The sequence below is a fragment of the Mya arenaria genome, chromosome 12, assembly GCF_026914265.1.
Source record: "Mya arenaria isolate MELC-2E11 chromosome 12, ASM2691426v1".
In the NCBI taxonomy this organism is placed as follows: Eukaryota; Metazoa; Mollusca; class Bivalvia; order Myida; family Myidae; genus Mya; species Mya arenaria.
Genome location: NC_069133.1, coordinates 7,660,871 through 7,679,115, shown reverse-complemented (window position 1 = coordinate 7,679,115; position 18,245 = coordinate 7,660,871). Strand labels below are relative to the sequence as shown.

Below are 18,245 nucleotides of genomic sequence, written 5' to 3'. Positions count from 1 at the left end.
TTTATTTTATTTAATTGGCTCCCGGGATTAAGATGGTACGAACAGTCTTAAGTTTGAGATCAGACTCAGGCTCAGAAATGCAATTCATGTAGAAACAAAAAGCATATTAAATCCATTTCATTACTCTTACAAAAATGTAGTAATATACATTCAAAACTTTACTTGAAGAAAAGTTAAAATATTGAGTAAAAAGAATATTTGCATTTTTGAGTCTGAACTCAGAGTTAAGACTGTTCGTAATCACTGCCCTTGGGCTTGTTCCTGATGTTTACATTATATTATTGAAAGACACCTGTTAGCACGGCATTCCTCAACACACCTTGTTACTATAGCGATGTATGAACTTGGTTTCAAATTTCAACCCTCGGGGGTGTTTCATCTTCATATAACCCTGACTCGGAGAAACTAGTACGATGTTTACTTAGTGCGGACTATCTTGCTCACTTTAGATGGGCAAGATGCTTAACGATGCATAAAGCAATGGATAAAAATATACTTAAAGCCTTTACACGCAACTGCATTCTATTCCCGGTTATTTAAAAACTTAAGTAAGTATCGAAATGGGACATTATGTCCCACTAAGACTAAGGCGATAATGGGGAACACACTTATAGCTGCAGTTGCATTTTTTAAAGATTTCATGTATATTTTAATTCCAGGATCTAACGATAAAATACAAGAAGTCATCTTTGTCTGTGCACAGAGGTTTTATTAAATAAATATACACAGGAACAATCCACTCCGGGAGTAGGTTTCCAGAAGTGATATACACTCAAGATGGCGTCATATCCGGTTTAGCTCGAGATCAGATGACACTCACATAAACATAAGTTTGCCAATACCATCTAACAGGAACCACGAATAGACGCCATCGACATGATATACTAAAAGTACCCAACATCAAACTTTCATATAAAACATAATATTTATAATGACCGCGAGATGTTATTCAAGCGGATGTGCGCGGGACTCGGGTTGACGTTGTGTTCGATTAGTAAAGTCAAGTGAACATATCAAATCCGTTGTAGAGTCAAGTACTTGTCTACAGCATTTAGCAAAGAAAAAAATAGACTATCACACAATAGTCTTTGGTAAATAGATAAATATTACAAAAATTTATAAATTATCAATAAATACAAATTATTCAAGAAATCTGTGAAACAACATGACACGACAGGAAAAGTGTAATTGCAATTGTTCTGTAGTATAAGTAACAACATAATATTGCAAAATACTACAAATTGAATACTCATTTTCACATCTATATCAAATATCACGAAACGTTAACAAACTTGCAAAGGACACTAACATAAACCTACACTATGAATGTATTTAATAATACCACTTAACAAATTATTACTTTTACCTACGATCATTATTAAATATTGAAAGAATATACAGATATTATAAAGCTATTTCTTGAGTAAAACCACATGGATGCAATATCAGGATCTAAATATATAACCACTGTTCATCACAGAGTTTTGGTTCTCGGCTCTGGCAGCACAGCTCACCTGTGTTTTCTCTCCTGCCATTGTACAGGTATGATCCACGTGTGGGCGTCATTACACAGGTTAGCCGGGTACCAGAGCCGAGAATCTATATTCGGCAATGGCATTTGTGTCTGTGCTTCTCGCGTTTCAGAGTTAATCGGGCCAACAGATAAACCAACAATAGCCCAGCGGAGCTAGAAACTACTGCTAGATAGAGGGGATATTAACAACATCAGCCTGAGCAATTGACTAGATCTTTTCCTTCTCATAATCATCAGCTGTCCATCATTATGTATGATTGATTAGCTTATGTGTTTCTTGTTATACACATAGTCTTTGATTACAAACATATTGTTGCGGTTAGCTGACAACATACACGCATCAGACATCCTCTAAGACTTTCCTCCTTTATCAGAAATAAAACAAAGAAGTTACGGTAATGGAATGATTGTAATCTTTGGCCCGATTTACTCCAGGATTTCAAAGTGGCATTGATGAAATTAACAAAGTGTTAAAAGTTCCACCCCTTTTTGTTCACGACTCTCATCACAAGTAGTAGCTCGTTGTTGGTCGATGAAATAACTGTTAAATGGGACAAAATGTGCACTGGCAAAGAGTCACTGATCTATAAAAGGGGTGGTAACCCGGTTTTGATGTAGTTTGGCTGCCTATGTGTGTCCGAACTTATGCCTCTTCCTGCTCCTTGCCCTTTATCTTGGATACAAAGGCGTTATAGTCGACCTTGCCTGCGTGGATAGGAGCTTCTTTCCACACCTGTCGGATCTGAAAACAGAGGAACGCAATAATTAAAGTTTTACGTTAAACATACTAGTATCAGTTGTGCGCTTACAGTATATAAACATGGTTTATATACTCTTGAGTGTTTTCGTTATCTGAGATGTATTTTTCTGAGATGTATTTTGTTTGGAAACATATTTTAGATTTGCTGAAAATATATCGTTTTTAAACTTAACGGGAAAGATTAAGAATTGTATGATTGGTTTGACATTTTATCTTATGTTAAGTTTCGCCTACTTTCTAACCCATCCCCACGATTACGTTTATACATGACTCATGCAATCTTTACCCGAGAATGTGCAACAATGTTGTTGATCTCAAGAACTTGCTTAAGTCAACAGAAAACGAAATGTGTTCTCAAGCAGAAATCTGATTGTCTTTTACTTTCATCAGATACAGGATATTAATTATGCTGATGCTTACACAAATACCGCCGACAACACAGATCGTTCATTTGAGAGGGAGCCAAATACTCAGGGAAACAACATTACCCGTCATGCCCTATGGCGTAATGCCATACCACAGGTAAAAGCTAGCCATGAAATGCGTTATCATTGCAACATGTGTTTATAATCAAACAATATTCTCAGGTATCTTCTTATAGTGGAGAGGTGTATGAAATATGTTTATCATAGAATGAATGGGATTTGAAAACTCTCAGCTTGAAGCCCAAACATAAACGAATGTCTGTATTGTATTGATGAACTTTTGTTTTTGCCTTGATGGAAAATGACGAGGTTTCAGGTATGTGCAGGTTTACAATCCTGATGTTGCAACTACTGTGTAACATACATATTTCTAATCGGACCACGAGTATATCTGATGCCGAGGACGGCAAACCTCTGTGCCAAAAAATCATGTCGCTGGTTTCCGCAGTACCAGTCTTATTATTCTTATTTGACAGATAATATGAGTTCACAGTTCTTACCTCATCCTTAGAGAAGTTATCACCCATGTTTTCGAGTAAGTCTTTCATGCTGAAAGAAGAAAATGACCTTGGTAACAATGTGAGCAACAGAAAGTAGGAACAGTTTTTTTACAGAGTAGTTGCCGAAGTAGCAACAAGATATTGTGAAATCATATAACAATGTATTCAATTACATATTTCTCTTTATTTCTGCATTATATCATCACAATCTATAAACTCGCGTTGAATACCGCATTTCAGATTGCGATACAGCTTAAATTCCACGGTGAACATTTAACCCTGTAAAGAACTTCGACAAGAACAAAAGGTTTATCGGCTACGAAGATCACTGCATATATACTTACTACTCCTCTGTGATCAATCCGGTGCTGTCAGCGTCGAACATGGCGAAGGCGTTTCTCAGGGTCTCCTCAGGGTCGGTTCCTGTAAGACAGCATAAAAAGCGTGAGAATGCAGTGTCGACATAGGAACGTTTCTAAACAGTTTTCAAAGTCTTAAATAATTAGCAAAGCGTTCTGCGCTAAAAAATGTGTTCAATATTCAGAATACATAAGTTATATCCAGGTACGCCAATGACTGTTTATGATAACGATAAGTCAGCCAAAAGATAAATGATTTCATTATATATTTATATTGACCACAAACAATTGCATTACCATAAACAAATATATCATTATCGTTTAAGCTTTATAAGCGTTATAGCCAGATGCATTTAAGATGAGGCACGGTTCGCTTTATACAAGTGTATACGATTATAAGCAATGTATAAGTAAACATTTTACATGTTGTATGGTGTTCATGCAAGAAAGAAAAACGTAAAAAATAAAGATATAATGTTTGGTGAGTAAATATACAATGTTAGACATTAGGACCTACACAACACACAAGTGACTTTCAGAAATTATTCGGAGAACCACAACATTACTGGAAATAAGGGAAAGCTCTCAAGTTGACCCTTGTTGCGAAAGTCGAATACCATTACACTATATATAGATGGGAAATTATCAAACAGGAGAAGGGTAGGGAAATATCCGGTGAAAATTCAATAAGGAAAGTGACCGAGGGTCAGGATGTGAAGGTTATCTGTTAAGTAACTATTAATTTGCCCGTCGGAACACGCAGAGGACTGTCGGTTGTATAAAAAAGCTGGTTCGCCTGAAGCGTCGGGTGGGTGGGGTAAAATGGTTCTTTTCGTAACTTACCACCCATCTTTTCACTGAACAAGCTTAAGAAACCAGTAAAGTTTAATTGAGGGACCTCCTTAACCATGGCCTGCAGAACGCTATCCTGAGGACACACTCCTAGAAGTATAAATTCGTGAAACATGTAACGTTGATGATGACGAGGATGAATGGCAGTGATGATGTGTTACTCACCGCTAAGTTTATCGCTAAATATACTTAAGAAAGCAGTAAAATTAAGCTGATTTCCAGGAGCTTCCTTGATCATGTTTTCGAGAACGGAGTCTCCAGGAACACTGCCTGCAAAAATAGGTTCATAAAAATTGCAATAGAAGTCGCTGTAGACAGTAGCAGCTGGGAGACTAGACAAACACAACACAGACATGCAGCCGTGCCTTGCTGCTAACTGAACATAAATGTATACTGCTGTGATCTATTCTATGACAGCTGTAACAAAATGACAGAGATGAGAGAACATCTACAACTGCTGCTACAACTAGTACATGTTGATATAAAACACTATTAATTGCAACAGAAACGAGATTGAATGTAACCGGTTAAAACTGTGTCGGATTTTCCTCCGTAACAACTAGCTGTTTGTTACTGTGTACAAATGGAATAAAACTACGTTGCTGTGCAATTAAGACCGCCCAGATGACTTCAGTCCATATATTTTATTACAAAATGTCACTTTGTAAACAGTACAATATAGCGGACAATAAGAACGTTGAATTTGACAAAAGAAACAGGCTGAAGTCATCTGAACCCACGGTAGCCAACTAACATTACATGAGGATCTACAGTTGATGCGGCCATTCCACGTGCTGATATGTGTGCGGGGACGCTAACGTCCACCCGCTACTCACCACTCAACTTATCACTAAATAATGATAGGAACATGGTGAAATTGAGCTGGCCTGGTGCTTCCTTTATCATGTCTTGCAGAATCTTATCCTGTGGACTTAAACCTAGATGGTACATCAATGCATGAATATGGTTAGACAAATGTAGTTGGTATTTGTGTACAAATACAAATAGCAAACAATTCACTTCCCTGTGGCTCCAATTCAATTAAGTGGAAAAATTAAAGTTGTCCTTTTTAAACATCAAAATTAAACCTCTGTACCTGTTGAATGTAAATTTCTTTAAATCATCTGAATGTTCCATGAAAATATTCATATTTTATCATTCTTAATTTGGAACAATTACTCAATCAAAATCAAGACAAAAACCACTGACCACAGCAAAAATCTAAGAAGGATCTCACTGCTGTCTGGGGTATCTATAAGCTATCTAACCACATCTACTTGTGCAACCACTACCAATACGAACACTTGGAACGGGTTGATAAACTCTTACTGCTAAAACGTTCAAACCACTCAATGCCCATCATTTGCATTTGTATTTATATATAAATTGATATTGCTCTAAAATTAGAGCGAACTTTGCAATAAGAACATCATTAGCTTTATGAATGTAATATGGTGTCATTTAGTAAGTATTTTAAGAAAAGCAACAACCGTCAAACATTTTTTTTAAATTGCTTTCGTATCAAAAGCTTAAATAAATCCATAAAACCATGTAGAATGCCATACAAATATTCATAATGAGTGTATGCAGCGCATGATATAAAATACGTACCTAAACTTGAGTACATTTCTTTAAGATCGCTCACGTCAATAAGACCGTCTCTGTTTTGATCGATCATCGTGAAGGCCTGTAACACAAAGTTGATTGTGACATACGGTAACGGTGTCTACAAATTATTTTTCCCGGTGTAGCTAAAGGCCTTCATCACCTGCTTAAAAAGGCATTGACAGGGCTTTAAGACTACCTATAATCTTTGTATCAACTATTGCCATGACACTTGAAAAAAGCATGTACATATATCAAAGTTGTGTTGTTCTTTCATAGCAAATAAACGTATTAATTTAGTTTTTAACAACGTATTAAGTGATAAATCATAATAATTAATCGAAATATTTAAGATATTGTTACGTTATTTCTGTTAATTCTACACAGCACACAGTTAAATAAAACATAGGAAGATGGTGAATGAACAATACGATGTTAATTATTTTATATCGATTACAGGTACAAATTGTTAAATTTGAAAATGCAGCAATATGTAATTATATAAACTTAACGTACACAATAAGCAACAGTGTAGCTGCTTATTAAATATCGAGTATTGACAATTAATATGATGAAGCAATTAAATAAAATAGCAAAAGGTTAAAGAGCATTACATGTATTCATCAAATATTAGACGACGTAGGTAATAAACAAATCACCAAAATCGAAGTCATATCGTGTCACCATAAACCAGAAAACGGAACAGTAAAAGAAGAATCAGGAAGGAATTCGGAATTGGAAGGAGGGTGGGGTCAAATTTGTTCATGTTTGGAGGTTTAAAGGGTAGTGTTTGGTCTTTTAGTATAAGCATGTTACGGTCATTACTTGTTTGTAACGGAGGTTACAACGCCCTTCAAGAGACATCAGCAGACTATTGGTGATTTCATTCAAATGTGTTGCAAGTTTGTTTATCCATTAAGATACATCGGAAATATTAACATGATAACTTTGACCACTAATTCGTCCATTGAATTTCTGCCAAAGGAATGGTCACGTTTAAAAACGATCAGTGGAATGCTATTATTGTTAATAAAACTTGAATTACTGGTGATGTCTCTTAGATTACAGTCCTAGAGCGTGATTTGTGGAATTTGGAGACAAACAATTTGTGCTCTGTCAGTAGACATGCTTTACGAGAGATAGATATCAATAACGTAAAACGCCATGGGGTGGAGAAACAGCCACGAAAGTATGTGACAAATCGAACCTCCTTCATTTCCTGTATTTGGTTTTGTGTGAATTTTGTAAGAACACTGGAGGTTGCGGCCTTGGCTTTTTTCTGAAATGAAGATCATGTCACATGGTTAAATGGTGCTGGTCCAACGTGTTGCTGACTACTCTAGTCTACAGCATACCTCTTTCATTTCTTGCATTAGTTTCTGAGGGAGCTTAGTGAACACGTTTGATGTAGCCCGCTCTGCCCGCCCCTTCTTGTCTTTCTGTAGAGAACAAGGGACATGAAGAACACGTGCATATGTTGATCACGTGACCTCATTAAAAGCTTGCGCCATGCACTGCTACAGGCAAAACGGACCAGTTAAAACCAATGCCAAGTGTTTTATTAAAAAGGTAATATTTTTGAAGTGTTAACCATAATGAACTCCCTTTTCGAATCTACTTTAAATACCAATATTTATAGTACAGTTTCTCTTATTTCAGCAGTTTACTATTTCAATAACATGGAATACAATAGTTGTCACCAAGTTGCATTACTCTAGACGGGTTTGAAGAAACTGAAACTGAGTTTTAGAATGATCAGAAGGTAACAATTCAAAATATTGATTTGTTTTATATGTTTTGTTCTGTTCATGTGTTCTATATTTCATTTAAAAATAGTTGTAGTGAAAATCACATAAATGATAAGTTATGATCTGATATTCATGCAAAAGTATTTTTAATCATAATAACATATATAACACTGGATGCTTTTCATTTGTATTATAATTACTTAATTGTACCAGCAAGTATACATTTACATTAAATAAAAAGTAAAAAATAAAATAACAATATAAAGCGCACACTGAAAACACTACTTACATCGTCAGACATCTTGATCTGAAATAACAAAAAGAATACAATAAGAATAATGGTAGGTACACATTTAAACGTTTATGTTCAAGCAAATACATTAGCAACTGTTCAACACTGTACGTGTGTAGATAGTTAGTAACATGTTTAAGTTGTCACATAAGTTGTTAGTTTAAGCTAACCGAAGAGGCAGAATCAAACTACTAGCTTATAATACACCATTCAATAAGTTATTTTCTTTTTCAGCGATATTCGTTACGAAATTTTCCTTTAATTTCATTTATTCGCCTAAGACATAGTGGTGTGCTTTTAGTCAATTGATAACGCACCGGGAACAGGTAAAGATGTTCAGGTATATTGTATGAACTGTATATAATTATAGGCTTCCAAGCAGCCTCGCTGATTATAAGATAATAGATTTATATTTGTTTTCATCATTTGATTCTTTTTACGAGAATTTACCTATTCAATTAGCCCTTTATGTATTTTATAAAGACATTGGCATCAAACACTCACAATTAAGATCAAAAGCTTCAGGTTTAGTTACCAATATAATAGTTCATTAGAAATGTTGAATACGTAATACAGTTGTAATATCATAAAGTACTCAATACTAAACATATTTCCTGTGAAAGTGAGAGTGATTTGAAGTACATGAACAGGTGTGACACAGCTGACCGTTTTACTGACAGGTCGTTGATGAAACTGTTATCTGTCCCGTTAATGAATTTATCATCCAGCTTAGAATTCAAGAGGCAGTCGGGAAATGATTGGTTAATTTCAAATGTGCTACGCATATTGAATTGAAATACCCGAGATCTACAAAAATACAACAGTTTATAACAAGATAATGCCGACACCTGTGTTGTAAGAACTTAAATTCGTCAACAGTATGTAGAATTCATTACAGGTATCAAGTTTTTTTGTAAGTGTTGAGTGCTCCAGGACGTCAGACATCAGCATAAACGAAAAAAGTATTTTTTCTTCCAAGATTTTTTCAACAAATAACGAAACCAGCTGTGAAGTAAATTACTGCAGAGAAGGTGAACTGCTATTATTATACACATAGTTGTGTAGGTGCGCTTATGTTCTGAAGCGGCAGGTTAATTTTTCTGAGGTTAGAAACTGACTTTGGACCGCTTCCAAAAGACGAGAATAATGCCTACAAAATATGCGGATAATCATCTACCTTGTGGTTTATTTGCATGCCAGTATAACCACACAATAAAGATGACAATGGTAGCTTGCTGCCATGGTTTCTAACTGTCAACTCAGCAGTATACTTGGTTTTAGTTTCTAGAACGTTCTTAAGCGTAATCACTTAAAGTAGCATATTTCAATAAGTCATATGTCTTACATAATCGTCACCTTAGTGCAAGAACGAAATGTCTGCTTCTATTTCGATATGCAGTTATTGAGTTATTGCACTAAGGTGACGATATATTGATAGTATTAAATGAAATAAGTTTATCTTGATTATCAAAGGGAAATTTGCTGTTATAAGTCCAAAAACTGTTAGGAATGATATATAATTAATTAAGCAGTCATATACAAATGTACACCAACTTTCTAGCCACCTGTGCCAATCTTTCAAAAAACCATCCACTGTCATATGATAAGTGGATTTCAGCCTAAATCGCAACTCATTTTTGTATTTTAGTGTTTAGGGTAATTTCTTGTAATATTTTACGTACTTTTACTTTTAACACATGTGCTATATGGATGAATTTAAGCAATGAAGTGCATTCTTTTACACGAATAATGGAGTTCAATTTCTACAAATTTGTCATGTTATATGTACAGCTTTAACACACATAGTTACTAATTGTTGAATATCTGTGTGGTATGCATAACATATTGTAAGAAGTGTGAAGTAGGAATTTTAATCATTATTATTATATACTCAAAATCAGCCGAGGGGGTTCATTAATAATAATAGCCTGCAGTATTAAAAAGAATGCACGAGCAAATCTGTGTTTTTGATAAGTAAGATGCTTTTATAAATATCTTGTATTGAGTTGTTGCCGGTTTTACAGCCATGATAACCTATGCTCAACCGCGTCCCGATAAAAACACTACGATGTTTGCGCCGAAGCTGTGCATTTATCAAATATACTAGATCGACTATGGGTATGTCGATTACAAATCGAATATAAGTGCACCCAAAATCTGGCAATTTGAATCTAACTGTAGATGAATAGAGCTCACCTGGTGATCAGACATTTCCTAGAAAACAGTGTACACACGGTTGCCAACGTTACGGTTTTATTGGCATAGCAGAATCAACTCATTGCTGAACGTCTTACAAGTTGTATGTAATGGGAATGTTCTATGCATTACGTTTTACTTAAAATTTAGCGTAGTCTAAGCAATGTGTTTACTTTAAATTGAGCGTAGTTGTAGTTTAAAGTTTGTTGTTGTTGTTTTTTTTTAATTAAATCATGTGCCTGATTTGTGTAGTTTTAATTTCCCCCCTTGTACCAGAATATATTTAAATTTCAAATATTACACATTTATTTATGTACGCGTATTTCTGTATTAATTTAAAATGTGTTTTATTTCCTATGTGCATACATGAGGTGGTGTCTGTATAGATCTAGTTTAATGTTTTCTCAATGTATGAATGAAAATGTATGCGAAGATCTTGACAAGTCATTGCAATTTCCTTTATTCGCATATTATAAAATAAAAATATTGTAAGAAATTATTCATCATTAAAATAAAAAAAATAATCGGCTGAATTCATTCAAGTTATTGATGAATCAGCAACTCAGTGATAATCTGATTAGCATAATGATTGGCAACTGTTACTTTTCATTAATTACAATAAGAACATCTACCCATCATGAACCAATCGATGTGACCACAAGCTCGGAGCAACATACATGAAGCTGGCACATAATCAGCAAACTCATCAGCTGAGGTTTGTACTGATGCATGTAGATAACAACATACACCATTCCGACCTTTCAGGAGTAATTAGCTCGGCATCGAATGTAATAAACTGTGCCACATGTGCACTAAACTCCTACGGTATCTACCTATGCTGCCTACACTGTGTAACGATAACGATCAGTTCGCGGAATTTTCTACCCAGCCTCGTTTTAAAATACTCAGTTCTAAAAATAACCAATGGTAACTTGATTCTATACTGTCCGCCATGTTTGATTACAAATTGAACGTGATCAAACGTTCAATAGCAGATTCATGTGCCTTCTATCAGACGGAAAAAAGCAGCAAGATGTCAAATAGTTAGCAAATTGGTATTTTATCCCAAACAGTTTATGCATATATTAAATGAACATGGTTTTTTTACGTCCTGATGAAAAAAGGGCATTTTGAAAACATAGAAAAGAGTGTTCTCAATAGTGACATATCCGATTATCATATGTTCATGTGGTTAACTGGCTCACACTTATACGTTTAAAACAGCGCTACTAAAACATCTTTCCCACAGTGAACGTTTTTGAATTGAAAAGTGACAAAAGCCCATTTTCTCAAACGGCTCTCAATGTGTTTCCAAACAAACTTTGGTCATCTAACTTTACTTAAGCAGAAGTAATATCAAACTGCATTTTACTTATGCAAAATGTATCTAATAGAAACAAAAGCAATGATAAACAATGTAAGATTCTTGCACCATTCAAATGTATAATATGCGCCATCTTGAATATATTACCGTTGTAGCATGTGGTTTTATCAGGTTTTGACCTTCAGCACTCAAATTTTCTTTAGTAAAAGCAACCAAACGGACAAATATTATTTGTAAATATCCTTAAAACTTATTGAGCTATCGTGGAAGTTCATATAACATATAAGCACAAGATGGCAGTGCATACAATGACTGAATGCACAACTATCTAGAAATTCTAAGCTCGTTTTTTCGCAATAAGGAAAACGCTCTTATTTTTCTCACTCATACATCTAAATCTTACTTAGCGTAATAAGAAAATTCTTACCTGTTTTCTGTCGTTACCTCAAAGCCTGAACAAAACTGAGACTAAGTCTTATTATCCGAACAACTACCAAACCTACACACGACCGGGTTACTTGCAGTGAGCTACGAAAGTGAATCCTACCATCTATTTTATGTGTTTTAGTACACCTATGTGACGTCACGAAGCCAGTACCCCCAAGATGGCTGGTAAGTGCTATCTACATTTACCATAAAGGAGAACTCGTATCTCTGCTGGAGATGGCAGCGAGAGGCGCCACATGGGGCTTTCTGTTTTAGCTCAATTATGCCGGAGGCGATAAACACACATGCGCAAATGGCTGTGCTTATCAGGAAAATGCATCAGTTGCATAATAACGACATTCTTAGCATTATTAAAGGAATATTGATTTCTATTGATAAACGTTTATCGTCTCTGATGATTGTATGTCATTCATTAATCTGGCTGTGCTTATCGGACGATCCCTGTGTTGGGCCCAGTAGGCAGTTCTAGGGCGGCCATGTTGAATATCATGTCACTTCGATCGGCAGGTTCGCTATCTCAGGTCCAGACAGATTGGGAATAATTCAGTGCGTTGTCGCTAATTCACACTCAGAAACTAAAATGTTGTGTTGTTCTAGGTCAGGTTGTTTTGTAAACTCGTGAATGAACTGATGAGCAACATAAATTGAAAAGGGTATCCCGATATCATTCCTCTCTTTTATGATCTACACTTATTAATGTTCAACGAGAAAGTAAAGCAGTTAAAGCCGTGCAAAACTCTCATTTAATCCACCACCACCACTACCACCGCTGCCGCCACCGCCACCAGCAGCAACATCAGCAGCAGCAACAACAGCATTAACACCACCAACTTCATCATTATCATCATCATCATCTAGTCTAAAATAACGTGTTATACGGGATTCTTCCAATCCCTATCGTGAAGGATTTGCCATATCAAAAATCGTAAAAAAAATCCGTGGAAAAAAATTGGACTACATCATCATCATCATCATCATCGCCAGTATGATTTTTAATTATTATCATAAATATTTATTAAATCATTCCTTCAATCCTCTATTAGTTTGTTCGTTTGTTCGTCCGTTCGTTCGTTCGTTCGTTCGTTCGTTCGTTTGATCGATCGTTTTCAATGATTTAAATAATAAAAATATAATTTTCATGTTTTGCATGGTTGACACGCACAGAACAGGATGTTTATTTTAGGCTTAAACATATATATTTCATTGTTATAAACACAAAACAAAATACCAATTTTATTGCAGTACGATTTATAGCATTGTGCTTATTGGCTGCTTACACATATTTGTGTGTTGTGTTTTTGTACAGGTGGTTTCAAAGGTAACCATTTCTTTAAAACGTGGGATTGAGCTTTGGTCAAACATGACCACAGGCATTTGTTAATACATAGATTAAAGCCTCGAACTCTTTCAATGTTTAAATTAAGGCCAAATGTTTTATCATAGCGATTTATTATGCTTTAAAATAAGGCACTGATGAAATTTTCAGCAATCATCACTTATGAAACAGATCGAAAACTTCAAGTTTGTTTTACAGCTTTTTTTTATTGTGTATCATGATTTAAAAAAATAATGATTTTGGATAGCTCTTATTCTTTCTGAGATCGGTTGTTTTACATTTTTTTTTATTTCTTTTAACTTTACTAATTTTCCACACATGACATTTCGCCTTTAAACACACGGAACATAACGAATTAATACAATTCAGCCAATTTTCATAACATTTGAGTAAAAATGCTATCACTTTTTCGATGTAGCAAAAAAGAAGGTATGCTTGGTTAGTATAGGTACGGCAGAAGAAAGCCATAAAGCATAAACTGTATATTCTTGATTTTTTGCAGGTTTGCCTGTCAGGTCTATAGACTATTTTAACATAAGAAACACATGTAAACGGCACAATAATACAACAATAGGGTAACAATTAATCGAGATAAGTTTGCCAGGTTGTATACATGGCCGTGTCTTCATTCTGATCACAGATAATCGTGAACCCGGCGGGTGTTCGCCAGGGCCGGGCGCCGAGAGGACACACGTGGAACCTATCACTAGGCATTCCAGTAAATAATTGCTCGAACAATGGCAGACATGTTAATTTATTACATGTCTCAGTTATTATCGCAATTATTGCAGCTTACACACATGTATGTTTTTCCTTGAAGACTCTCTCGATCATGATCACATAAATGAGTACATATATACATGTATACAGAAATCAATGTATGCATACGTGCATTTTTATACGGGAAATATTTTCTCATTTAGAATAGCGCCTGTTTCTGTAGTTATGTTTTCGTTTCTGACACGACGCTTTTTGTCTTTCAATAACACACTTGGCCAATACATCTATTGCATGGCGTCAATAATTAATATCACATGGTAAATAAATGATATATATAGAGAAAAAACTATGAAATTATTTTACTCGTTGATTTGATTGTGCCTAAACAATGTATAAACGTTATATTTTTGTTTGGTAAACGGAATCGCGAAAATCGTCTATACATAAGATAGTAGTTAATACGAATTTAGAAGAACGTTTGACAACAGTTTCTTTAATTAAAAGTTTAAATAGTGTTCAGCGTTTTCAAGTAAATTCCTTTTTTTATAGATTAGTTAAAAACAGTTTAGTGATAACGAGGATGTAGTGTTGAAAATATTCAAAATTTGAGTAAAATAGAAACACTACAGATTCTCTAAGACGCCTGATTTAGTTGAGATCACTGATGATGATAATACATACATAACAAAATCGTATGCTATTCCATGCTATAGCATGCTTATTTATGATCGGCAATTATCAATCATGCATTCTCATTCAGATCTCGAGTGATGATGATATGCGTACCACACGATTTATCACGATCGATGAATGAGAATGCAATCATGTGAAATGTTCGGTTTCAGTGTTAATTTTCATTGTCGGATGTATGCTCAAGGAAAATGACAGTATAAAACAACTAAAAAAATGAATGAAATCAACAATCCCGTTCATGCTCGTAGTTTTAGGTACATTTTCAATCTGTTTTCGAACGAAATATATTATGTTTTGTTTTGTGTGTGTCAGCGTCAGGTGACGTCTGTAGGGGGGCGAAAACATGATCTCGACGAAGGGCGTAATATGGCGTCTGTCCCGGGTGAAACGGATCCCGACGAAGGGCGCCTTGAGTTGTCCGGTTAACGAACTCGCCTCTCACCAAGGCGACTCGGGTTCGATTCCCGGCCTGGGCGCATGTGAGTTTGGTTTGTGGTTACCAAGCCGGACAAGTGCGGTTTCTCCGGGTACTCCGGTTTCCCCCACAACGCAAGAACACACTCATGCGCAACGAGTGTAGGATGATATCCCCCCGGATGATTGCCCCCCCCCAGACATTAGCCCCTAGGACCATATCCGCCCCCGGATGATAGCCCTCCCAGACAATAGCCCCCCCCCCCAGACAATAGCCCCCCTGCATATATATAAATGACTTTACATATAAATCATCTTCAAAAGAAATAAAACATATAATGTCATTATCGCATTAAGGATTATCACCCTATTAAATAATTAAAGGTCAATGCAAATGATAATTAAAGGTGAGAACTTACTGATCAAAGATTATTAAATAAGTGCTTAGTCACCAAATAACAGAGAAAACAATTAACTTTTAAAATAATAAATGTTTCATTGTAAAATCACATGCTTTTTCCGTTTATTTTTCACTATTCATGATTTTTTTTCATTGATTTATGCCTTTGGGTTGTTTCATTTTATAATAGAAATCATTGTTTTGCAAATTTGCTTAAATAAACTGGTTTTAATATGCATTTTAATATTGGGGGATATCGTCCGTTTTTTTCACTAAGACGGGGGGCTATCTTCCGGGAGGGCTATGGTCCTAGGGGCTAATGTCTGGGGGGGGGGGGGGCAATCATCCGGGGGGGGGGATATTATCCGTACCTCTTGCGCAACATCGTGTTGACGAGTGTGACTAAGTATAAGGTATCATAACTTTCTTTTCAATCGTTGTAGAATTATTATGTTTAAATGAAAGCCCCATATTTATGTGAAATAATTTTCAGGTCAATAGTTTTTCAGTGTATATCCGGTAGCGACAATGTCAGACACCCATCATACAAACTTGCTATCACCACCACAGTAATTCTGAATGTTAATAAATGTTACTATCTCTTCACCTAATGCATAATAAATATCATTTTGCATCATTTCAAATAAAAACTATTCATTCTTAAGGGAATTTGGAATAAAAGTCATTTTCAATTTAACCTTCTATAGTTATTTAACCTATTTTTTAAAAGTGGACATTACACTAGCGCATGAAAGAACAATTTCCAACACAGTTGTCCCCCCTGAACGTAACAGGTATCGGAAATGTGTGCCATTAACATGTTTTGGGCGGAATATGTTTGCTCCATCTTTAATCGATATGCTTTACATGTTCGTGTTATAATGTAATATTGATAGTATTTATGTCATTTATATAAGTTTTTTTCTTTACAGAAAGGGGAAGTAACGCTGAATATAGACGACAGAATGTGAATTCGGAGTAGATTCCCCTTTTAGCGAATAAACTATCTTTTTAATATAACTTAAATAATAATAGTATAATGTATAGGACTATATGTTGCATTTATAGTAAATAGCACAATGGAAAGTGCACGGACAAGACCAGGAACACTAACAATTATCGATGAGAAGCTGCTGCTGCTGCTGATGATTATATAATAATAATAATAATAATAATAATAATAATAATAATAATTATAATAGTAAAAAATAAATATACAATGTATATTTTATCTATATTGCTTAAAGGCCTTGTTTAAGGGTGGTTTGGCATGCTTATCCCCTGCTATGCAAGGATGCACGCGTCTGGAACAGGACTGTGCACTGTTACCGTTTATCTGTTTAGTGTCAGAATGTGACTGGAATGTGACATTACGCGGCAGTGGACACATGTGTTAAGATTGAGTAGATAGCAGATTCTCTACATACTTTAAGATTAGGAATTCGCGTCAACAGCTGAGCTTCAAAAATGATAAAATGCATTATAAGTTGCACAAATATAGCTCTTTGTGTTCATTCGTGTCATATGCATTTGTCGATTTGAATAAACAAAAAGTTGGTTAAAGTTACACTTTTATTCAAAATCAATACATACACATGTATAACTATCATAAATTTTGACTGATAAACCTGAAACTACTTTCTAATTAATAAATTCATGGAAATTATTAATAGCTGAAAAGAAGATTGTAACCGAGTTTTAATAGCAGAACGCGCAATAATATTAAATGATTGGTGAATGCCTAAAGATTTACTGTGGTTTACTACAGTTTTATAAGGTAGAAATACTGTGTTTTATGCCTCTTGCTTTCAAATTCAACTCGGTATCCTTCATAAGGCCAAATAAAAAAATAGGTCCGTTCCAGGTAACGCTGCCAAAAAAATAGGGTAGTTAGGTCGGAATATTCTTTTATTTTTTTTTATTTTTTATATATTGATTTCAGTAACTGTTGACTCAGAAAGTAAAAAAAATAAAAGTCATCAATTTTCAGATTTATCAGTAGTTTTTAAACATATTCCATGCTTCAAAGGAAACATTCTTTATTTGTCTGGTTAAATACTTTGACAATGATGGTTGGATTTCAACTAAGTTATGGTACACCACTCTGCTATTATTTAAGACTTTCCAGGAACGGTTTTACTTTTCTTTATGCACCCTTTGCTTTCAATCACCCTCTGTAGAATGCTAACCTACCTGTAACATAATAACATGAAGAGTGGGACAGCAAATTTACCATATAAGCCATCAGCCAAGGAAACCTCAATGCTGAAAAGAGGACCTGGGGGTTCAGGTTTGAAGAACAAGTAACATGCAGGTTTTATTGCCAAAATTGCACACTTAAGTCTGACATATCAATCCGAAAGTCAGTATCTGACACATTTGTATCTGACAAGAAAATATAGTTCAAGAATTGAAATATACCTGCCACACAAGCACAAACTACCCGTAATTCACCTTTGAGTTCGGACAATCTAAAAATTCGGACATCCATTATTATTTTCAAAAATAATTAATTTTAGTACCTAATTTTCGGACACCCAAAGGACATCGATTGTAACTTACAGTTACTAAGTCTCACAGATAAAAATTATTGATCTTTATCGTTACAATGCCTGGCTAGATTACCTAACTGTATACATC

General features: G+C 35.1%; 1 protein-coding gene across 6 annotated transcripts; it reads right to left on the bottom strand.

Annotated features, from left to right (window-relative positions):
- Positions 1-688: 688 nt before the first annotated feature.
- Positions 689-12,176, bottom strand: LOC128211518 (myosin regulatory light chain, smooth muscle). 6 transcript variants are annotated; one of them, XM_052916407.1, is made up of 8 exons: positions 12,023-12,176; positions 8,073-8,090; positions 7,391-7,474; positions 6,042-6,117; positions 5,267-5,368; positions 3,564-3,642; positions 3,220-3,268; positions 689-2,276 (listed from the first exon to the last, which is right to left on the bottom strand). In XM_052916407.1, the coding sequence occupies exons 2-8, from the start codon at positions 8,082-8,084 to the stop codon at positions 2,178-2,180; spliced, it is 501 nt and encodes a 166-aa protein (XP_052772367.1). In that variant the 5' UTR covers positions 8,085-8,090; positions 12,023-12,176; the 3' UTR covers positions 689-2,177. The 6 variants fall into 6 exon arrangements, with proteins under 6 accessions (XP_052772367.1, XP_052772366.1, XP_052772368.1 ...); XM_052916406.1 differs by lacking the exon at positions 5,267-5,368 and adding an exon at positions 4,596-4,700; XM_052916408.1 differs by lacking the exon at positions 5,267-5,368 and adding an exon at positions 4,422-4,520 and having other exon boundaries at positions 12,023-12,175.
- Positions 12,177-18,245: the final 6,069 nt, after the last annotated feature.

What these genes read in the sequence shown, in the direction of transcription:
- LOC128211518 (XM_052916406.1), bottom strand. An exon ending in AGAAATGTACTCAAGTTTAG is followed by an intron (nt 4,701 to 6,041) that starts GTACGTATTTTA and finishes CTATTTTTGCAG; the next exon opens with GCAGTGTTCCTGGAGACTCC. An exon ending in ATAACTTCTCTAAGGATGAG is followed by an intron (nt 2,277 to 3,219) that starts GTAAGAACTGTG and finishes CTCTGTTTTCAG; the next exon opens with ATCCGACAGGTGTGGAAAGA.